At 39.2% G+C, this 24,353-nt stretch overlaps 1 protein-coding gene across 2 annotated transcripts in view; it reads right to left on the bottom strand.

The window, feature by feature from the left end:
• The window catches only part of LOC140476194 (echinoderm microtubule-associated protein-like 5), a 230,028-nt gene that overhangs the window by 3,727 nt on the left and 201,948 nt on the right, over positions 1-24,353 (bottom strand). For both annotated transcript variants that reach the window (XM_072568398.1, XM_072568400.1), the window contains 6 exons: positions 12,769-12,883; positions 10,343-10,531; positions 9,564-9,736; positions 8,786-8,948; positions 7,201-7,304; positions 1,961-2,114 (listed from right to left, as the gene is read on the bottom strand). In XM_072568398.1, coding sequence (XP_072424499.1) covers positions 1,961-2,114; positions 7,201-7,304; positions 8,786-8,948; positions 9,564-9,736; positions 10,343-10,531; positions 12,769-12,883 — 898 coding nt within the window. The remainder of the gene's footprint in view (positions 1-1,960; positions 2,115-7,200; positions 7,305-8,785; positions 8,949-9,563; positions 9,737-10,342; positions 10,532-12,768; positions 12,884-24,353) is intronic.

Below are 24,353 nucleotides of genomic sequence, written 5' to 3'. Positions count from 1 at the left end.
AAAGGGAAAGAGAAATGAGTCAAGAAGCATGAAGGAGGTCTAAAATGGAAGAGAATTGTGAAATAGTATGCGTTAATATAGAAAAAGCTACTTTTTTTTTTACTAAATCCTCTAATCCTAACCTATTTCCAGTCACTGTCTCCCATGATACATGGTTTTGACATCATTTCTTAACTTCCATTCATCCAAAGCTTCAAATAAATAAACCTGGTCATTTCTCCCTCTGCCCACAACTTATTTAAATAAAAGCTCAGTGTAATTTTTTTTTCTTTCTGCTACTTTTAACTCTTCTGTACCTCATTAACTTTTTTGTTCATTTTTCTATGGTCATCATTTTAAAAATAAATCTTAGTCAAATTAATAAGTAATTTCTGACTTATTTGTTTTGGTTTAACCTTGATGTTTTACCTAATGAGCTTTGGTCCCATCATCTTTGCAAAATAAACTCACTGGATATGAAACTTGTGTTTCAAAGGTTTTGCGTAACTGCTTTAGTGGGGTACTGTCCTATTTATGAAACAGAGGGTCTTTTACCATTTTAACTGCCTTATCTTGTTTTAATACCTTCAAAAACAGGAGAATGTACACCACAGCTCTGAACTTCCACCTCATTTTAAAATTGTAACATTTAAACAGACCCTTTGGTCCAACTCATCCATGTCAACCAGATACCCTAACCTAATATAGTCCCATTTGCCAGCACTTGGCCTACGTCCCTCTAAGCTCCTCTTAATCATAAAGCCATCCAGATCCCTCTTAAATGTTGTAATAGTATCAATCTCCACCACTTCCTCTGGCAGCTCAATCCATACATGCACCACTCTTTGTGTGAAAAAGTTGCCCTTGGGTCCCTTATAAATTTTTCCCTCCTAAATCTATGACCTCAATTTCTGGACTCCCCCTTCCCAAGGGAAAATACTTTGTCTATTTATCTTATCCATTTCCCTTATAATTATATGAATGTCTATAAGGTTCCCCCTTAGCCTCTGATGCTCCAGGGAAAACAGCCCCAGCTTATTCAGCCTCTCTCTGTAACTCAAACCCTCCAACCCTGGCAATATCCTTGTAAATCTTTTCTGAATCCTTTCAAGTTTTGCAACATCCTTCCGATAGGAGAGAGACCAGAATTTATTTATCATTGTTTACTATCTTGCTGTATTTTATACCTTAAGTTTCATAAAAAAATTTTCAGACTCAAGTCCAGGTCAATCTGCAGGAATGTCTGTTCATTAGCATAGTTGCAAACTCTCATCCTGTGGGCTTTAAATTTGCTAACAAATCAAATACTTCAACGATAATTTTAGAAAGAGCATAATGTACAACATCAACCATGCTACCTTTAAAGAACTCACTCAATTAAATCAACATACAATTTACCGTTATCATTGCATCACAAGTGCTTTGCAAGAGTGTCCCTGAAAGGATGACAGAAACTGATTTAAGAACATTGAAATGAGAATTGAATAAATACTTAGAGAAGGTGTGGGATTAATCAGAACTGGTCAACCTTATTATTATTAGAACTGGTATCAGCACAATGGGTTGAATTATCAGTTCCTCTGCCATATGATTCAGTCATTGCTCTGTGAAAGGAATGGTAGGCTATCTGACCAGAGGCACGTTTTCTGAAGGAAACAACAATGTAGAGTGGATAGGATTGAATGATAAAGAAAATATGAAGGCAAGAGGGCAGTGATTTGGAGAAGTGTAGAGTTAATGGAAAGTTACAGGGTAGTTAACAACTGCATTACAACAGACTAATGTAAATCAGGAATATAACATTTCTCTGGAAAATATTATGTAAACGAAGAACTTTAGAATTAACTGATTATAATGCCACTTAAGCGTCCATCAAAATATTTCTGGAACTTAGGGAGAGAATCTTAAAAATTTGCAACTGGAAAAAATGTTTTTTACTAAATTTGACCCACATTTCAAGAAGTTAGGAAGTAAAACTTACAAATTTCTCTGTGCAGGGAAAGTCGAAGAGTTTCACCAAGCCAAAATCATCGCCTGTTACAACGTTCAGGCCCGAATGAGAGACACAGGCACAGTTCACATCAGCTTTATCGAGATTTCGAGACCAAATTCCAATGACCTCATCACCCAAAATACTACAAGAAAGAAAACTTGTAAATTGCAAATTTAGCCCTTTAAACTTGACCGGGCACATCAATTAAGCATCTGTGCTTCATAATTCTAAGTCACATCCATTCTAAGTTGAAGCTTCATTCCGGACGATGGGCTTATGCCCAAAACATTGATTCTCCTGCTCCTCTGATGCTGCCTGACCTGCTTTTCCAGTACTGCACTCTTGACTCTAAGTTGATGATAACTATTGTATTTTGTAATATTACAAGTTGGAAGTTTTTCAGATACTTGGCCACTCTTTAGTTTGTTGGTAACGAAGATGGACTTAAGTTTGCCTTTGTGTAGTTTCAGCTTTTATATATGTGAGGTAATTTTTCTAAGCTACAGTCAGAGCTCTGGCCATTCCTGTTTGCATAAATCTCAATCTGCCATTAAAACAACAAATTAGAGCATTTCCAAACAAAAAACTTGACAGTGGTACCCATACATATTTTATTAACACTGCTTTAAATGGATTTATGAGAGAAAAAAGCCTTTTATTAAGTGTCTACGCTGATGCAAGCAACCCCCACCAAAAATTACTTAAGACTGTAATGAATAATTTACTAGTCTAATCGGTGTATTTGGCTTCTTTTGAATTAAAGATTCAAAAACTTAATTTCTTTTAGATGTAAAATAATTGAATTTTAAGAGGCTCCTCACAGAACAAACATATCAACAACATAAATTCACCATGCCCATTTTTGACATGTGGGTGGCACTTATTTCCAGCTTTGTACTTTTTCAAACCAACATTAAAATGGTAACCCTGTTTCAGTTCAAACTAAGGTACTTCAAATTTCCAAATTCTTATGATATCTGATAGTATTGCATGCCTAGGAGCCAAAAAGAAACTCAGTCAATTGTTCAACATACTGAAAAAATTCATTTTAAATCCTATGGTTTAGGAAAACAGAATGCTGATTGATCAAGGCTCAGCTCTTTCCTGAATCAACAAATTAGAAGTTAATAGCACAGTGTCATTCTTGGAATAAATTAGGCTAATCTTAAAGTTTTGAAAATTAACCTAGTTTCAAATTAAAATAAATGGGTAATGTTGCGTATAAAAAGCATTCCGAAAAATGATGTTTAAAAAAAATTGTTTTCAAATCAAGTGAGATGTTCGCAATAACATATGAACTGGTGAAATGGATTTAAAAATTGACTAAAACTATTATAGAATTATAGAATCCGTACAGTATGGAAACAGATCCAAGAAGTCCATACCGACCCACCTAAGAGTATCCAAAGACACCCAGACTGATTCCTCTACCACTATTACTCTACATTTACCCCTGACTAATGCATCTTTACCTGGTCTAGCCTACATGTGACTCAAGACCCACAGCAATGTGGTTGACTGTTAACTGCCCCATGGGCAATAAATGCCAGCCTAGCCAGTGACGCCTCACCCAATGAATCAATAAAGAAAACTAAACAGCCTGCAGTGAGGTGTCTGATTAAAAGCCTTCTGAAAATCCAGATATACTGCATCCGTCAACTCCCCTTCATTCATTTTGTTAGTAACATCCTCAAACAGCCTTCAAATTTCCATTCACAAACCCATACTGACTATGCCTAATGTGACCTTTTTTAAATCTAAGTGATCATTTATCATGTCTAGCATTTTCCCTACGATTTGTACAAAGCTGACGAGTCTGATTTTTACTGTTTTTTCCTCTTGCTGTCTTCTTACCTCGTGCCGTGACATTTGCAAGCTTCCAATCTGCAGAATTCTTTCCCTGATCAGTGGAATTTTGGAAGATAATCATCAATACATCAACTATCTCAATCAGCATCGACTTCAACAGTTTGGGATGTTGATTATCAGGACCTGAGAACTTACCAACTTTCAGCCCCATTAATTCTTCAACCACAATCTTCTCACTTATACTATCTTCCTTCAACTCATGAATTAAAATGGCCACAAGAATTACCTAATCCATAGATTGGCTAAATTAATGAAATCCATAATGAAATTAACATTTTATCCAAAGGAAAGGAAAGCAAAGCTATTTCTGCCCCCAATCCGTGGAGTCAAAAAAAGAAAACAAAATTTCATTTCACGCTTTGATTCACACCATTTTGAGAGTTTCCACATATTGAAGATTGAGCTTTGCTGAAGCCTAAAAATAAATCTTCAGCATAAACTGGGAATATACAATCAGGTAAAAACAAGGACTGCAGATGCTGGAAAAGCACAGCAGTTCAGGCAGCATCTGAGGAGCAGGAAAATCAATGTTTTGGGCAAAACCCCTACAACCAGTATATTCAAGCTATTTTTCAAGGTCATGTTGGATTTTAGACAACAGAACTGAAACTAGAACTAGAAAAGGCCCTCTTTCTGTCTCAAGTAGTAAAGCATACAGTTACAGGCCTGATTGGAAAGAAACAGGAGGAAGTTGATAACGTCAACGATAAGATTAGATTAGATTACTTACAGTGTGGAAACAGGCCCTTCGGCCCAACAAGTCCACACCGCCCCGCCGAAGCGCAACCCACCCATACCCCTACATCTACCCCTTACCTAACACTACGGGCAATTTAGCATAGCCAATTCACCTGACCTGCACATCTTTGGAGTGTGGGAGGAAACCCACGCAGACACGGGGAGAATGTGCAAACTCCACACAGAGAGTCGCCTGAGGCGGGAATTGAACCCGGGTCTCTGGCACTGTGAGGCAGCAGTGCTAACCACTGTGCCACCGTGCCGCCCACTAACAAATAACTGCATTATTTGTTACAACTGACCGTTTAATAGCCAGACTAATAAACTGGACACTACCAATTTAACTGTCTAAGAGCCAGTAAAGGCCTAAGTGATTTTACAAAGGCTACATGTTGAATTTTCATCTTCATTTTTTTCAGAGTTAGGTGATCAATTGTTCTTTAATTTAAGGAAGTCTTGTGATTGGCTCCTTATTGATTAGTACAAATTAGTTAGCATTTTAAATGGAGAAAGGTAGTGGTATGTGCTCAAACAGAACTTAAACCTTTGTCATATCAAATAAGAGAGGTTGAAAGCAGGGGAGCCAGTTCACTCTCCCCTCACCTGGTTTTAACAGCAGAGCTAAAATATCATCAGCAAAGGTTGGAAAATAAATAGTGAGCTAGAGTTCAATATTTCTGATTGACATAAACCTGTTTCACTCCCAAAAGAGCATTGGGGTAAATTTTCAGCTGGAAAATAGAGACCGTGTGTGCATTACTCCATTCAATGCCTCAAGTGAGACAAGGTTGAACAGGGTGTTCTAACCAGGTAAAAACAATGACTGCAGATGCTGGAAACCAGATTTTGGATTAGTGGTGCTGGAAAAGCACAGCAGTTCAGGCAGCATTCGAGGAGCATTTTACACTGGAGCTGCTTCAACTTCTGCTTCTAGATTCAGTGGTGAACAGAGTGTGCAAAGCTGGGTGGATGTGAACATAGTTGTGGTTGCTGTTGCTGTTGTGCTTTAAAGCTCCAGATGATCTACTTAGTTATACGCTGCTGAGCACACTTTTTATCTACTTTGAAAACTTTAAATACATCTTTTCTGGCCATTGTGGAACAGTTAAGGAAGGGTATAATTGGCAATCAGAAGCTTAAATTATTCAAGTAAGTATAGTACTGGCTGGATTTTCACTTTGGGACTTGCGCAGAGTTCTAAGATGACTTCATTTCAGTAATTGTGGCTCCTAATATCAGAAGATTCAAGTTATTAATTGTTTAACTCTTCACAGAGGTTACTGTATGTACTGCATAAATTTAAATTTCTGGGATCTACAGTAATTTGCTTTTGAAAGGATATAATACATAGATCAAAAATGAAAAAGAAAAGAAACCTGACTCGAGTAAAGAGCATGACCCATGAGAAAAATTTAGAGATCCATGTTAAAGGGAAGCAGTAAACATTTACAGTTTAGCCTTGCAATGAGAAGCATGCTTAAGATATACATAAAATATTGTAAATGATAGAGAGAATATATACAGGTTATCATTTGAAAGTAAATACATTTGGAAGAAAATTTTGGCAACTATATTTTTCAACAATATATTTTTAATTAACTTATGGGACATGGACATTGCTGGCTGGGCCAATATTTATGGCCCATCCCTAATTGCCCCTGAAGATGGTGGTGAACTTCCTTCTTGAACCACTACAGTCCATGTATTGTAGGTAGATGCCATTAAAGAGAAACTTTCAAGACTTTTATCAAATACATTGAAGGAACACTGGTATCGTTGGTGGCTTGGAAAAGAATTTGCAGGCAATTGTGTTCCCATGTCTCTGCTGCTCTTGTCTATCTAGATTTCTGCAGAGGATCTTGTAAATGGTACATACTGTTGCTACTTAACACCAGGGATGAAGGAACTGGATGTTTGTCAATGTGGTCTCAGTCAAGCAGGCTGCTTTGTCCTGGATGGTGTCAAGTTTCTTGAGTGTTCTTGTACTTCACTCATCCAGGCAAGTGGGAAGTATTCAATCACTCTCCTGACTTTAGATAATGGACATACTTTGGGGAGTAAGAAGGTGAATTACTCACTGCAAATTTCCAGTATTTGATTTGCACTGTAGCCTCTGTATTTACACAACTAGTCCAGGATAGTTTCTACTCAAAGTTACCCCCAGAATGTTGATAATGGGGTTTCAATGATGATGATACAATTAAATATCAAAGGGCCAATGGTTAGATTCTCACTTGTTAGAGTTGGTAATTACCTGGCACTTGCTTACCACTTGTCAGTCCAAGCCTCGATGTTACCAGGGGAGTTAAGAACTGCTTTATTCGAAAGGATAAGATTTTGGACAGCATATGGAACAGTTCAAAATATATTTGGATGCTACAAGATGAGTTTGGCTTCTAACATTAGGATTAGAACTTTAATGTAACAAATGGATTCTCCCATCCTTTGTTTTTCTCCAAATTTGGTAACAGAAAAGTTTGCCTCAGCTATAGCAGTAGTCGAATACAACTATATCTAAAAACTCAAATTTTGTAAGTGGACTGCTAACTGTATTAGTGTCCCCTTTTTAAACCAGTGCATTAAAGATACAAAGTAAGAGCAACTTAAAAAGTTTTGTTCACCTGGTCCAAGTAGCCCATGTTATTCTTTCTATCTGAGACTGTTCAGTAACTTGCTTTCCCAAAGGCACCTCATACACCAGTCGTTTGTATGATCCAGTAGAAACCTGTAAAATTAGTAATCCTGACTTTCACACAGTAAACAGCAATATAAAAATGACAATCATTTGAATACTTTTGCTTAGATGATTGCACCATGGAGTTATACAGCATGGAAACAGACGCTTCAGTCCAACTTGTCTATGCCAACAAGATAGCCTAAATTAATGGGTGGCACAGTGGCTCAATGGTTAGCACCGCTGCCTCACAGCCCCAGGGACCCCAGTTCGATTCCCGGCTGTCTGTGTGGAGTTTGCTCATTCTCCCCATGTCTGCGTGGGTTTCCTCCAGGTGCTCTGGTTTCCTCACACAGTTCAAAGATGTGCAGGTCAGGTGAATTGGCCATGCAAAGTTGCACATAGTGTTAAGGTGCATTAGTCAGGGATAAATATAGGGTGGGGGAATGGGTCTGGGTGGGTTGCTGTTCAGAGGGTCGGTGTGGACTTGTTGGGCCAAATGGCCTGTTTCCATATTGTAGGGAATGTAATCTAACCTAGACCCTTTTGCCAGCATTTGACCCATATCCCTCTAAACCCTTCCTATTTATTTACCCATCAGGATGCCTGTTAAATGTTGTAATTGTAGCAGCCTCTACCACTTCCTGTAGCAGCTTGTTCCATACATGCACCACCCTCTGCGTGAAAAAGCTGCCCCTCTGGTCCCTTTTAAATCTTTCCCCTCTCACCCTAAACCTACGCAGTTAGTTTTGGACTCCCAAAATGGGATATCCTTGATAACAGAGTAGACTTTATTTTATGGATGACAATACTGCAAGTATTATCCTATATATAAATTTTCCTTTGTCATGCAAGCTTGATACATTATGATTCAGGATGTGGTTGACATATGTTATTGCTAGAGAAATAATGATTTTGGCATTTAAATTTCATAAGATGTTATATTTAACAATTTTTTTAATAAAACTACATTTTAAAACTGTAAGGTGATCGAGTGATTAAAAATGCTCAGAATATTACCTCAGTGGAGAATTATCTATTTCAAATTGTTTTAAAATGTCTTGTATTCAAACTAGATTGTTTCACATTATTTTAGTTTTTTTTATTCATTAACAGAATAGTAGTACTGTTGGCAATGCCAGCAATTATTGAACATGTTTAAGGGATGCTGAAGGGATGTACCTTCAGAACTGCTCTCTCACATAGCTTAGCAAGTGATTCAGAGTGAACCACATTGATCTGGAGTCACATTATGCAAACTGGATGAGGGTGGTAGATTCCTTTCCCCAAAGGATATTAATGTATCAGCCATAACTCAATTACATGCTCTCCATTATTGATACTAGCTTTTCTATTAATTGCAATTTCGTTTCATTGTATTTTGGTGTCCTAGCTACTATGGTGGAACTTAATTTCTCCAAATCTGGGTCTAGGCATCTGCATCATCATCCCTTTAACATAACCAATATGGTACCATTCCTGTTGATCCTTAAAATTCCATAAAATCAAAATAAAGAGAATGCAGTTAATACCTGGATGTAATTGCTGTCCGCGGAGAAGTCAATTTGGAGAACAAAGCTGGCAATATCTCGACAATAACTAATTCGATTTAGTGCTGGTCCTAATGTGAGGTCATAAAAGTCAATGGCATTCTCACATGTCCCCACAGCCAAATACTGAGAGCTAGGACTGAACCTAAACAAGACAGACATTTTAACTATCAAGTGTATCTTGTATAAAGATACAGTGCAGGAAAAATTAAAATTTCATGGAAATTTACAAAATGCTACCATAATTTTGTATAATTAAAACTTAAAGCTATCAAGTATTAAGATTTTTGTCTAACAGGTCCAAAGAGCCACCAATTGTGCAGAAACTGCAAGGTGATCCATCATATCTCCATTTCCAATGTTTGAATATATAGAATAACTACCTGCAGTTATTGCAATATTTCTGACACCTGGAAATTTGCTTATATAAATATACAGAGAAGTTGATCACCCCAAAATGCCATAATTTTATATTATTCATGTAATAGTTACTTTATACATATCTATTGGTGCACATTTTATTTTCCAATTAAAGATGAACAAAAATCAGATTGCACAATACAGTAAAATGCATTAAACATGCTTTCTTATGATACAAATCTAACTATATTTCAGAGGTAGTTTTCAATTGTAAAGTGCTTTGGGACATCTGGAGACCATGAAAGGTACTACATAAGAACAAGTCTTTCTTTCATAAAGATCAACAGTATTATTTCAAATTTAATGACTGGCATTCTTGAGTTTGTCCATGTTTGCTTACTTGATGTCTTGAATGGCAGATCTCCTGTCTCGTTTCTTGCCCCAGATTGTTAATGATGTCACCACAAGTATAATGAACTCGCCATTTTTCATACCAATAGCTACCATGTCTCCCTCTGGGCTGTAAGCAACTGTTCGAGCAGGGTGTCCCAAGTTTACTTTATTCAGCATCTTCTGTTACACAATTAAAAATAAGGGCTTAGAGCTGAAAATGCAGATTAAAATGTAGTAGAATAGCCTTCTAATACATAAAAATGTTTCAATGCTTATTTTGCAGAGGGAATAAAAGTAACTTTCTTCATTCTTAAAATTCCAAAAGTAAAAACTGAAAGCCAGTTTATCCACAAGGCTTGTTTCAGTTTTTAAGGAAATAGTACACGGCTCTCAATGTACCCTCAATACAGTTTGATACTATGTAGTTTCCCAATGTCATTGCTCTCTACATGTTTATGATTGAAACATTTTCCTCTGAAAATATTTGTTTCCAAATTCAAGCACTTTGGTGAAATCCTTTCCTGCATTTTTTTTGTAAGAACAGTGAAACAATATAAAACTAAGAAATAATTTGTGGTTAAAATTTAGCATAAACAGTCATCTTTATGGTTTCTCTTAGAGCCTGTTTCTCTTATAATTATCAACTTTAATTACAAATAGCTTGCTCATTCTGACAGCATTATGGCAGTCACATATTGACACATGATCATAATTTTACTAACTACCAAAATAATTGCTTGGCAAAGTTCTTTTTAATAGCCATCATGTAATGTTGTACACACTTGCCTTTTCAGTTATGTCCCATAATCTAACAGTCCCATCTTCTGCTGCAGACAGAAAGATATCTTTAATAGGATGGGTTGAAAGACCCCAGATTGGTCCATCCATGTGATTGTTAATTAAAATGTTGCATGCAGCATTCTTCTCACCAACCTCGATGATCTCTGCATTTCTTGTTCCAACCAGAATTTTTCCCTATTAATAAAAAAACTTTAAAAATTAACCATAGATATCTTTGAACTTAGTTATTACAGAATACAGCATTTATGTATCTGTTATTCCTAATTTTTTTACTGGTGTTCCAACATTGCATAACATAAAAATAAAAGGACAGCAATGATTTTAAATATGCATATACAGAGTAATTAATATCCACATTTTAATCAATACAAAGCTACATTTATTAGTGTTACAAATTACAAAATTGGAATGGATCCCTCCCAAAGTTGCTGTAATGGCACCTCAGTGTGGTCCAGAGCATCCTGGAGGAGATTTAAAAACATATATTTAAGATGTTGGTGATAGTGGCATGACATTTATCACCTATTACTAGTTATCCTGAGAAATTGGTAGTGCCTGCTGCAGTCTTGTGATGAAGGTCTTTTCAACAGTACTGGGTAGGAATTTTCAGGATATTGTTCCAGTGATTATGGAGAACTGATCATATCTGAATCATGCAAACTGAATAGTATACTGTTGGAGCTAATGGCATTCCCACAATGTGAGTGCTCTTGGTCTATTTGATGATAGGACTTGCATGGGAAACTTGTCCCTCAGCACAAGTTGGACAGCACCACCTGCCTTAACAGACATTCAACTGAATAACCACACTCTTCATCTGCTGAGCAAAAATTTTGTTTTCCAGCCTCAAACACAGGCAGAGCTGCTGACATGTTCACTCTCATGAAACCAAAGCCTGATTATCCTCCCTGTTCCATTAAAGATTAGGATGACTATCCCCACAGCACAGCAAAAATTTAAAGGACCTTCTCTCAAATTCACTGGGAACAAACGCCCTGTTCCTTTCTTGTGTGAAGGACAAATCTTGCTGCCTATTGTTTACATGCACCCTTTCCATTTAGAACAATTCCTGCCTCCTGTAAACAGTAATGCACCTCACCTTTTGGAGTTTAGGTCTACCACTTCCCCAGCTGCTGAAAAGTAACACACTCAAAATCAACTAAGCACTATCCTCCATTCTCAAGTTCCTTATTCCCTTAATGCTATGAGAAAAGACAGGTGAAACTGGCCCTGGCTAGAGAGCAGATATTTCTATCACTGATTGGAAAATTGGCTGTGGCATAGGTTACCTTTATATATTCTATTGTCTTTTTCTCTTGTCCCATTACCTTCAACAAAATCAATAATGTTGTTGAGTGCCAGTTGACTAGTGGAGCAGGCATCACCAACGAATGAATAAATTAATAAAGGATAACCCAAGGCCATATTTTGCAGGAATGGGGGATTTTGTGGCATACAGAGTTGATTAGACTTTTACTCACATCCCTTGACAGAAAATGCTTTTGCACTGTGATCTTCTGGAAATGTGAGTTTATTATGAGATGGAGAAGCCATCAGGGACCAACAATGCCTGAAACCCCCTAGCCAATGAAATGTTAAGATCAACAGAGAAGGAGGATGTATTAGAATCACAAGGTACAGAGAGAGATACAAGATGAGAGAAGTGAAGTAAACTGAGAAAAAGAAAAACAAAGCAAGAATAAGCCATTACAATAAAAATGTGACTTTTTAGTAACGTAAAACAAACATAGAGGATTATACACAAACAAAATTCAACTGTTGATATAGTTGCAGAGAGGTCAATTAGCAATGTATTACCAATTTTAAAATGTTGGTTCCAACCCTAACATTTCTGTGTTGAAAATACTGGGTAATTAATGTGCAAATATAGTACCTGTACAGATCTTAAATAATGGAGAAGCTACGTGCCAGATGCTGTTGCATGAAGCAAATGGAAGAAAGACATGAAGAGCAAGTGCTAGAGGCTCATCACTTACCAGTCATCCCCTACACTTGCTTGCCAGTTGTGTACTGAATGTATAACAGTAACCACTGTCAACACAGCCTTAACTTCCTAGTAAAATTTGTTCTATAAATTAGTAGAATAGCAGGTACCAAGTGATTTAATGGAATTGATGCTATCCATTACACTGACTTTTGTTGATATCCTTGTCAACTTACTTTTACAAGTTCTAAGAGTGCTTAATTTTCAAGGCATAAAGCAAGAAACTAAAAGTATCTAAATTTGAAAGTATTCACTCCCACTTCTTGAGTTAATACTTGGCTTATTTCCAGTGCTGCATAATTTCCTCAATTACATTGGAGTTCAAATGCTATGTGATATGGAGTCCCCATTAGCTGATCAATCTCCTAACATATGAGCTTTGTTTTAAATAGTGCTATAGACATACCTTACATCTGCAAACTGAACGCACAGTGTCCATTGCTTGCCCAGTTTCCAATCTGAATGCACGACAACGTTTCAGTTCCTGATCCCACAATTTGACTGCTCCTCCTTCCTTGGACCTGATAAAACAAAATTATTGTCTTGGTTTCAAACATTTCTTTCTGGCACTGGTATATGTTCCAGTGTTCAAAGATGCAAATGTAAACAAATTCTATTTATATAGGATCGCTATGCTTAAGAAAACATTATGATTTACTAATTAAGACAATTGATCTTAACTTCAGAAGTAAGGTGATTATGACTATCCTTCGCAATTTGGCAACAATGAGCTTTAGTTGTTATGATCCTTGATGAGACCACCAAATTTATATGATGATCTGGTTAGGGACAAGTAGCATTTTTAAGTATACAAAACAGGAAATTCCAGGTAATTATTGTGAAAATTAAGCCACAAGATTCCATAGTTTTGAACAAAATAAACTTTACAATACATAGTGTTTTAATTTTTTTATCAATCTACCATGCACACGATTTATTCATTAAAATCCAGAATTAACATGAGATGAACATGGGTTAGCCAATAAACTGTGGTCAAACATACCACAGAGCACATCAGATGGCAATACAGTCAAGACTAATCACATGAACTTTCAGCAACCCACAATCAAATCTGATTAAAATTGTTAACTCCTTCATATGAGTTATCAAATATTCAAAAACCTAGCTTGTAAATGTCCCTAAACGCTGCTCCAACTTGGACTGCCTCAATGACAGTGACAGCTGCCTCAACCATCTAATGGTTCAGTATCACCAGAGCTAACTCTCAGCTTCACAAAATAGTACCTGGGATTTGAGTCTTAACCACCTCAGTAACACAGAGCCACCAGACAGCTTTTTAAAAACTTTTTTTTAAAATTTCATTAATAGAATGTGGGTGATGCTGGGGTCAAAGGATAGTTATGAGTCAACCACCTTGTTGTGGATCTGGAATCACATTTCGGCCAGACTAGGTAAGAATGGCAGATTTCCTTCCTGAAAGGACATTTAGTGAACCAGACTTTTTTTTTCTTTAAATGACAATGTTTGCCATAGTCTTTATTTTATTCCAGATTTTCATTGAATTAAAATTTCATCATCTGCCAATGGTGGGATTTGAACCCATGTCCTTAATTATTAATTTGGAGTTCTGGATTACCAGCCAATGAAGTTACCACTAGACCACTACTTCCCCTGACATCTAAAGCTGGGACTTCTCAAGACCCCCAACTGCAGAGAGCTACCATGCAATTCCTGGTGTTTTAGTGATGCAATTTCCCTTAAACTGGTTTTTTGTGACCTATTAAAATACACCCAGAGCGACCCATTATTACTGGGCAGAATCAAATATAACTGGTGGTGGAACATCCTGTGCTTGTTTTACAGTCTTTGTGGTGCAAGCTTTCACACCACAGAAATCCAGAAAATGGATTTTACTGCAGTAGAATTGAAGTCAATAGAAAATCAGGGGAATCTCTTTACTGGCTGGAGTCATACTAAGCACAAAAGAAACGGGTTTGTGGTTGTCAGGGGCCAATTATTTCATCCTGAAAATGGAGTGGCTATGAGAGAGGCCTGGCTTGAAGAAGGGCAAGACTTGATTTTAAATATTCATGAATAAAAGTTGTTCGAAAAGATGGGAAAGGAGGAGCAGTGATGATATTGGTTAAAGAGATTATTGCAATGTTGCAGAGAGAGAGAGCCTCCCAGAGGGGTGATGGAAAGAATGCATGAGCTAAGAACAAAAAATGTGTAATTGTGATACTAGTTGGTTGACTATAAATTATATAAAGTAGAGAGGATGTAGATTAACAATTTTGTGAGGAAAGCACATAACAGTTACATTGGGGAAAGTTAACTGAATACAGGCTAGGATAGTGGTAGCAAAAATTGTAAAGGGCAGAAATAGAAGACTTTGATAATACTGCCTGATGCTCAGCGCCAATGACAGGATGATGAAGGGACAAGGGCCCTTGACTTCAACTCCAGTGCCCTTCATGAGGAGACAGGGTGGTGCCTGCAGCAATGAGCCAATAGAGGATAGGCTCCAGAATGATGGTTCAGTGGTTAGCGCTGATGCCAGGGTCCTGGGTTCAATTCCACCCTTGGGCAACTATGTGGAGTTTGCACGTTCTCCCCCGGTCTGGGTGGGTTTCTTCCTGATGAAAGGCTTTTGCCCGAAATGTCGATTTCGCTGCTCGTTGGATGCTGCCTGAACTGCTGTGCTCTTCCAGCACCACTAATCCAGAATCCTGCATGGGTTTCTGCCAGGTGCTCTGGTTTCCTCCCACAGTCCAAAGATGTGCCAGTTAGGTGGATTTGCCATGCTAAATTGCCCACAGTATGCAGGCTAAGTGGGTTAGCCGTGGGAAATTCAGGGGTAGACGGATGAGTCTGGGTGTGATAGTCTTTGGAGGGTTATTGTGGACCCAATGGGCTGAATGGCCCGTTTCCACACTGTAGGGATTCTAGAAGTCTTTTCTCAGGAGACTTAGGAGGTGCCCAAACCTTCAGCCACCACCTGCAATCCAAAAATTTGGAGGGTAAAGCCGCAACTCAACATGATACTCTTAGCAAGTCTAGGGCTGGTTCCCTCCACCCCAGTGTGACTTGGGACTTATTCTAGATTAAGGAAAAGAAAAAGAAAACCTTCTCTGGGCACACAGGTTATGTAAGCGACATTTCATTATAAATACATTTTTTATTAGTAAACAGCAAACTTTATTAACCAGCACCTGTGGGACCAGGAGTCTGCTGGTTTATCAAATAATCAGATATGTGCATAACCACAGTAAACCCTGACCAAACAAAGCTTCAAGACATCAACATCCATCAAAAATTCCACATAAAAACATCAATATACCTCCTAAATTCAACTTTAAAAACACACAGTAAGTAATATAAATGTAATGCAGGGGCTATGTACTGTTGTACTTATTTACAGAATAAATACCAGGACTTCGCATTAGAGTCAGAGATGTACAGCACGGAAACAGAACCTTATTTGAGATATATAATTTTTGTTAGTTTATTAAGAGTTCCAGTTGATAAAGTGCCAGTTACAAAGTTTACTGAGTCACCTTTTATCATTAGCTGTGTATGTCATTTTAGATTAGATTACTTACAGTGTGGAAACAGGCCCTTCGGCCCAACAAGTCCACACTGCCCCGGCGATGCGCAACCCACCCATACCCCTACATCTACCCCTTGCAACAAGAAGAATTAAGGTACAGAGACTTGCCATTCTTAACACCACACAATGTTCTAACCCTGTCTGAACAATAGCTATCCTTTCCAAACTAGCAGGAAATTTTGTTATTATTGAATGAGGGGGTTTTGGATGTTGTGGAGATTTCCATCAGTTTGTATCCTTGTTAAACATAGGAAATGTGTGAAAAGATCAAATGGTTAAGATATACTTGCAGTTGGGATTATGTAGAGATGATGGCCACAGCAGCATCAAAACATTTACAGTGAAATGTAACCTAATGCAAGAATTCCAATGTATAGGGTTCACACGTCATCCTGCCTGACGCTTCTTTGCTGTGGAACGCTGAAGAAATTGTTCCTTCCAGAATATCCTCATTGTCTCATGTACAATGCAGCACCTCTCAAAGGTCCTCATAATTCATCACAATGCCTCAACACACCCTCCAGTTGTATGCAGCAGAGAATCCAAGGATTAAAAGCAACATCCTGTGTCTGGACAGGACTGCGATGAACCCCTCAGACATGACCTGCTTGGAACCTGATGTGCAGGAGACATACTTACTCCTATGATTCCATCTGTAAGAAAGTGTTACATTGTAGATACACTAGCATGACATGATAATCTGATCACCAAAACCAGTTTAGCAACACTACATTCTCATCTGCACAGTATTCCATGCAAAACGAGTGACTATGGCTCTCCTGCATATTTGCCACATCATGAGGGCAGCTATAGCGAGTGGTCCAACAGCAGGCAGGTGCCCCACATCTGCTGGAGGTTGATGATGATTCTGGGCTTCCAAATGCATGCAATTTTCATCCATTCATGTAGATGTACTTCTTGTAGTGGCCACAGGGACAAAACCTTCTGGGGATGACACCAATGAGGCCTTGTGGGCAATTTCACAAGCAAAACAGCTCTTCGGTAATGTGATGCTGAGCAGTCACAGGACACAAATAACATTGAACAGTATCCTACAGACATTAGGATGTGGAGGCCTCTGACAAGGAGGCCAATGGGATGCCACTACATGGACATTATACATTGCCATAATTCAGATGTTTTAGTGCACAATCTCTCACAGCAATATAAACTTCTCCCACCAACCCCAACTCCACATTAAAAAAAAGGATTTAGGATTTAGAATCATGGGATAGGCATTTTCCAGTCATATGTGGCGAAGGAACCTTGAAAAGTGGGACTTCTTGCAACTATTGTGACTCTTAAATTCATCTGATGTTGTACTTCACAGCCTTAGTAAGATTAATTTGTAATGTCGAATAATATGATTAAGCCAACTTATGGCCTGGAGTTTTAGTGACTTGCTGTGTCAAATTTGAGGTCCACCTATAGAATTAGGTGATAACAGATGACTTTCACCTGTACTGTGCGGATGTCTGGTTAATGCTATTGCCTCTTGAAGGGCCTCACATCGCTTAATAGTAGATCTCACTCCCTCAGAGAGAGAGAAAAAAAATCTTACTTCAGCCACTCCGGGTATGGTGGCTGTCACTTTTCATTTCCATTTGACACTTGATTTGAATGAGAATAGAAAACAACACCAATAACACTACACAGAGTGAAATGCAGGTTCAGTCTATCAATATAGGGTGGCCCTTCAAACTTTGATTTTCCTTTCTGCCCTGCCCTCCTTTACAATCTTATCAGCTTTACTCTTGCTCACATTCCACAAGATGCAAAATATAGGAGGAGAATTAGGCCATTTGGCCCATCATGATTGCTTTACCATTTGATCATGGCTGATATGTTTCTCAACCCCATTCTCCTGCCTTCTCCCATGACCTTTGATCCTCTTATTAATCAAGGGCCTATCTATTTCTGTCTTAAAGACATTCATTGACTTGAACTCCACAACCTTCTATGGCAATGAGTTCCACAGATTCACCACCCTCTGGCTAAAGAAATTCCTCCTCATCTTAGTTCTAAAAGTTCATCCCTTCACACTGAGCTTATCCTCTTGGGTCCTAGTCTCTCCTACTAGTGGAAACATCTTCTCCAATTCTACCTTCTCTAGGCCTCTCAGTTTTTTGCAAGTTTCAATCAGATTCTTCCCCCCCAAGAACAGACCCAGAGGCCTCAACCTTTCCTCATGTGACAAGTCTTTCATCCCTGAGATCATTCATGTGAACCTCCTCTGGATCTCCTCCAATGCTAGCATATCCTTCCTTATGGGACAAAAAAAAAGTTCACAACATTCCAAATGCAGTCTGATCCAAGACTTATATAGCCTCAGCAGTACAACTCTGTTGGTGTATTCTAGCCATCTGGAAATGAATGCATTACATTTGCCTTCCTAACTGCTAACTGAACTTGCATGTTAACCTTCAGAATTCTGAGCTAGGATTCCTAAGTCTCTTTGGCTTCAGATTTCTGAAGCCTTTCTTCATTTAGAAAGTTGTCTTCTCCATTCTTCCTACCAAAGTGCATAACCTCATACTTCCCCACTTTGTATTCCATCTGCCACTTCTTTGCTCACTCTCCATGCCTGTCCAAGTCTTTCTGCTCCCCCAATACTACTGGTCCCTCCACCTATCTTTCTGTCACCTACAAACTCATATTCTTCATCCAGATTGACAATGTATAATATGAATTGTTGTGGCACCAATATGACTCCTGTGAAACTCCCCTAGTCATTGGCTGCATCCTGAAAAAGATTCCTTTACCCTCACACTCTGCCTTCTGCCAGTCAGCCAATCCTCTATTCTCGCCAGTACCTTGCCCCTAACACCATGGGCTCTTCTGTTATTTAGCAGTCCTCTGTGCAGGACCTTGTCAAAGGCCTTCTGGAAATTCAAATACATCATGTCCACTAACTCTCCTTTGTCTGACTTGCTTGTTACCTCAAAGAATCTAACAGATTTATCAGCCATGACCTCCCTTGACTAAGGCGTGCTAAGTCCTATTTTAGTGTGCACTTCAAAGAACTCCACAATCTCATCTTTAATAAGGGACTCTAAAATCTTACCAATAACCAGTGTCAGGCTAACCAGTCTCTAATTTCTTCTGCAATCCTCCCTTCTTAAACAGGTGTTCCATTTGCCATTTTACAGTCCGCTGGTACCTTCCCTGACTCCAGTGATTCCTGAAAGATCACCACCAATGCCTCCACAATCTCCTCAGATATCTCAGAGTCATAGAGATGTACAGCACAGAAACACACCCTTTGGTCCAACTTGTCCATGCCAACCAGATATCCTAAGCTATTTGCCAGCACTTGACCCATATCCCACTAAACCCTTCCTATTCATGTATCCATCCAGATGTCTTTTAAATGTTGTAATTGTACCAGCCTCCACCACTTCTCTGGCAGCTCATTCTATACACGCACCACACTTTGTGTGAAAAGGTTGCCCCTCAGGTCCCTTTTAAATCTTTCCCCTCTCACCCTAAACCTATGCCCTCCAGTTCTGGACTCACCCAAACCAGGGAAAATACCTTGTCTGTTTACCATATCCATGCCCCTCATGAATCTCCTTTAAAACCCTGGGGTGTAATCAATCTGGTCCAGGTGGTTTATCCACTTTCAGATCTTTCAGCTTCCCCAGTTCCTTCTCCGTAATGATGACCATTGCCCTCATTTCTGTTCTCAAATCTCACAACTGATGTGTTACTGGTGTCTTCCACTGTGAAAATCGATGCAAAGTATCCATTTAGTTTCACCACTATTTCTTTGTTCACCATTTCTTCAACCTCCTTTCCAGTAGCCCAACATCCACTTTTGCCATTCTCTTATGCTTCATATATCTAAAGCTTGCACAATCTGATTTTACATTACTAGCTATCTTACCCTCATATTTCACCTTCTTCCCTTAATTCTTTTTTTTTGTTGTCCTTTGCTGGTTTTTAAAGACTTCCCAATCCTCTGGTTTTCCATTAATTTTCACACATTATATGCGTTTTCCTTGGTTTTTATGCTGTCCCTGTCTTCCCTTGTCAGCCATGGTTGCCTTATCCTACCCTTAGTATGATTCTTCATCCTTGGGATACGTTTCTGCTGTGCCTCCCAAATTTACTCCAGAATCTTCCCATTAATTCCCAGATCATTTGCAATGGACCAGCAGGACTGACTATGGCTCTCTTCCCGGACTCTGGACTCAGATTATGTCCAAACACCAAGAGTCATAGAGCTGTACAGCATGCAAACAGACCCTTTGGTCCAACTCATCAATGCTGACCCAAATTAATCTAGTCCCATTTGCCAGCATTTAGCCCATACCCCTCTAAATCCTTCATATTCATACACCCAACCACATGCCTTTTAAGTGCTGCAAGTATAACAGCTTCCACCACTTCCTCTGGCAGTTCATTCCATACATGCACCACCATGCAGGAAAATTTTGCCCCTTAGATCCCTTTTACATCTTTTCCCCTCTCACCTTAATCCTATGCCTCCCACCGTGGGGAAAAGACCTCAACTATTCTCCCTATCCATGTCCCTCATGATTTTATAAATCTCTATAAGGTCACCCCTAAGCCTATGACACTCCAGGGAAAATAGCCCCAGCCGATTTAGCCTCTTCCTATAGCTCAAACCCTCTAACCCTGGCAACATCCTTGTAAATACGTTCTGAACCCTTTCAAGCTTCACAACATCCTTTCTATTGTAGGGAGTATTCCAAAAGTGGCCTAACCAATGTCCTATACAGCCACAACATGACCTCCCAACTCCTATACTTGATTCTGTGGCCAATAAAGGAAAGCATACCAAACACCACCTTCACTATCATATCTGCATGTGTCTCCATTTTCAAGGAGCTATGAACTTGCGCTCTGTTATGACATGGGATAAATAGTCCTGCTTAATTTAAAACAGCAACACAGAAAAGATTTATCCCATGCAGTAATCTGTGAAAATTCAAGAGGTCAAGAACTATATAAAGTAAAAATTAACAATTTTATTTTTTAAAGTATAACACAGAATAATTAACTAACAACCATTTACAACTCCTTCCTCTAACCTATCTTTTATTTTCTCCTTCTACAATACTAGTCCGATATAACCTCCTGATTAAGATTTACAAAACAAAACTTCTTATCTTGATATCAGGCAGCTTTCAGTTTTCTCTGTATTTCAGTCTTCTTTTCTTCTTGGGGATCCTGCTTCACAGGTTACTGATTAATAAAAGTCCCTTTAAGACAGCTATTTTTCTGGGCAGTGTGCAGATGTTGTTGGCTCGGTAGTTCTCCTCCCAACTGTTCAATTTTCCCCGGTCTTATACCCCCAAAGCATCGGATTGTGTCATTGGCTTTTATGATTGTCAATATACTAAATTCAAACTTGATTGGAGTTTGATATTTGTTTTGGAGTATGCTTAAACTGATTGGCCTAATTCAAATCTGTTTTTGTCTCCAGGCAACTAACTACACTAGCTACACCAGTAGCTGGACCACATGTTTCCATTGTGCCTTATTGAGAACACTTGGTGCTGACACTGCTAGCTGTTAACTCTCTCAAAAGGTACAGTACATCCACATCTTCATAACAACTCCAAGGTCTCTTTGTTCAGCAATACTCTCCCAGGCTTAATGATTAAATGTATAAGTCCTGCCCTGTTTTGCCTTTCTAAAATGCAGCACCTCACATTTATGTAAATTAAACTCCATCTGCCACTCCTCGGCTCATTGGTCCATCTGATCGAGGTCCCATTGTACTCTGAAACTTCTTTGCTGTCCAGTACACCTCCAATTTTGGTGTCATCTGCAAACTTACTAACTGTACCTCCTAGGTTCACAACGCAATCATTTACATAAATGATAAAAAGCAATGGACCCAGCACCGATCCTTGTGGTTCACCGCTGGTCACAGGCCTCCAGTCTGAAAAGCAACCCTCCACCACCACCCTCTGCCTTCTACCTTCGAGCTAGTTCTGTATCCAAATGGCTAGTTCTCCCTGTATTCCATGTGATCTAATTTTGCTAACCAGTCTACCATGAGGAACTTTGTTAAGTGCCTTACTGAAATCCCTATAGGAGAAAGTGAGGACTGCAGATGCTGGAGATCAGAATCAAGAGTGTGATGCTGGAAAAGCACAGCAGATCAGGCAGCATCCAAGAAGTAGGAAAATCGATGTTTCAGGCATAAGCCCTTCATCAGGAATTCCTGATGAAGGGCTTATGCCCGAAACGTCGATTCTCCTGCTCCTCAGATATTGCCTGATCTGCTGTGCTTATCCAGCACCACACTTTCAACACTGAAATCCATATAGATCACGTCCACCACTTTACCCTTATCAATCCTCTTCATTACATCTTCAAAAAGCTCAATCAAGTTAGTAAGACATTATTTCCTACGCACAAAGCCATGTTGACAATGCCTAATTTACCTTGCCTTTCTAAATCTTGTCCCTCAGGATTTCCTCCAACAATTTGTCCACCACCGATGTCAGACTCACCAGGCTATAGTTCCCTGGCTTTTCCTTACCAAATTTCTTAAATAGTGACACGTTAGCCAACCTCCAATCTTCTGGTACCTCACCTGCGGGTATTGATGATTCAAATATCTCAGCAAGGGGCCCAGAAATCACTTTCATAGTTTACTAGAGATCTTTGGGTACACCTGATCAGATTCCAGGGATGTATTCAACTTTATGCATCTTAAGATGTCCAGCATGTCTTCCTCTGTAGTATTACATTTTTCAATATATCACCGTTTCCCATGTTCTATATCTTCCATGTCTTTCTCCATAGTAAAAACTGATGCAAAATACTCAGTTAGTATCTCCCCCATCTCCTGCGGTTCTACACATAGGCTGATCTTTAAGGGCCTATTCTCTCCCTTATTCTTCTTTTGTGGTTAGTGTATTTGTAGAATCCCTTTGGATTCTCCTTAACTGTATTTGCCAAAGCTATCTCATATTCTAGTAGGATCATACAGACTCTCGTTATCTCACGTTTGAAGGCTTTTCATTTTCCAGCCATATCTTTGCCTACAAACATTTGTCTCCTGTCAGACAACATTCTTGACTTACAGTTCTGACTGAAGACCATCTCTCTTAATATGGCTGAGGATTACTCTGCTGAGACTTTGTGCCATGGCTTTGTTTGAAGATCATTCAGCGTTTTTGCCATGGAAGGTGCTGGTACATATTGTAGGTGCGAGACTGAAATAGCATGGGGCCATGCACAAACATGTCCACTCCCTTGACTGATCACTGCTGACAACCATGACAGACCACCTGATTTTGTGTCTGTGCTAAAAGCCTTGACAATGCAGAGACCTAATTAAGCATGAAGTGAACGAGTGCTAATGATACTGCGATGCACCCTGCTTAAAACCAGGAGATGGCTGCTTGCCACAAAGTGGTCCAGCAGCTACAGAATTCCAATGCAAGATGTTGATACACTCCACAAAGTATGGGACAGAAGTGAATAACAGTATTCTAAGTGAGTATGCAATGACAATACTGTGAGGCTGCTATGTGTCCAATGTCATCTTCCTGTAAAATTGCAGTGGTGTAGGGCTTCTGAGCCTAGGGTTCAACTGCTCTGACCACTTTCCCTTTCCTTTTCGGTAAAGAGCTTGGTTGCAGCAACGGCATTGGCGGGTATGCCCAGCAGCACAGACTTGAGTAGGCCCCAGCAGCATGAACTCATGGCGCTGTTGTCAGAGGCAGGTTTGGGCTCCTGGAGGCTTCTGCATCGTCGAGGTGGTTCTAGCATCAACTCATGGTTGTTGCTGCAGAGACGAGTCTGGGGTTCCTGGTGACATCTGGCGGAGGCGAGTTTGGGCCCAATACGAGATGCGTTGTATAGGAAAAGTGGAACCAAAGTGGACTCATGGTGGCAATGGAGTAGAGTTTAGGCCGTTGCAGTACTCGGCAGCATCCGTGGAGTCTACATTGGCAATGTTCATTGAGGACTCAATAGTGGTGAGGGCATCGGTGGAGGCAAGATGGTGCCAAAGAGTTTCCAGCGGCACTTTCATTCCAGCGGCAGGACATTGAAAGGGACATGTGACTGTCCACCAGGTTGATGGCCCATGATGGAGCAGGACTTTAAAGTTGAACACTCTTCCTTTATTTCTACATTTTTCTGCCTTTATATTCTACGTTTTGGTTTATTTTTCTTTGTTTTAAGATGGTGCCAGAGAGCGGCAACATTATACAACATTTCACTCTGGTTTTGTAACAAGATGGACATGACAATAAATAAATCAAATTAAAGTCTTCATGGGCAGAGTTTGCCAGCAGTAACTGCTCAAGCACTAGAAACTTCTAGATGAATAATAATTAATTGAGAGAATGCCAAATTCAAGAGTAAGAATTGATCCAGGTCAAATAAATTGGAATCAAAAAGGCTTGAGCTGACAAGTGGCAAGTAAT

This window comes from Chiloscyllium punctatum, chromosome 4, assembly GCF_047496795.1.
Source record: "Chiloscyllium punctatum isolate Juve2018m chromosome 4, sChiPun1.3, whole genome shotgun sequence".
NCBI classification, from domain to species: domain Eukaryota; kingdom Metazoa; phylum Chordata; class Chondrichthyes; order Orectolobiformes; family Hemiscylliidae; genus Chiloscyllium; species Chiloscyllium punctatum.
This window is presented reverse-complemented; position numbering and strand designations above follow the sequence as displayed.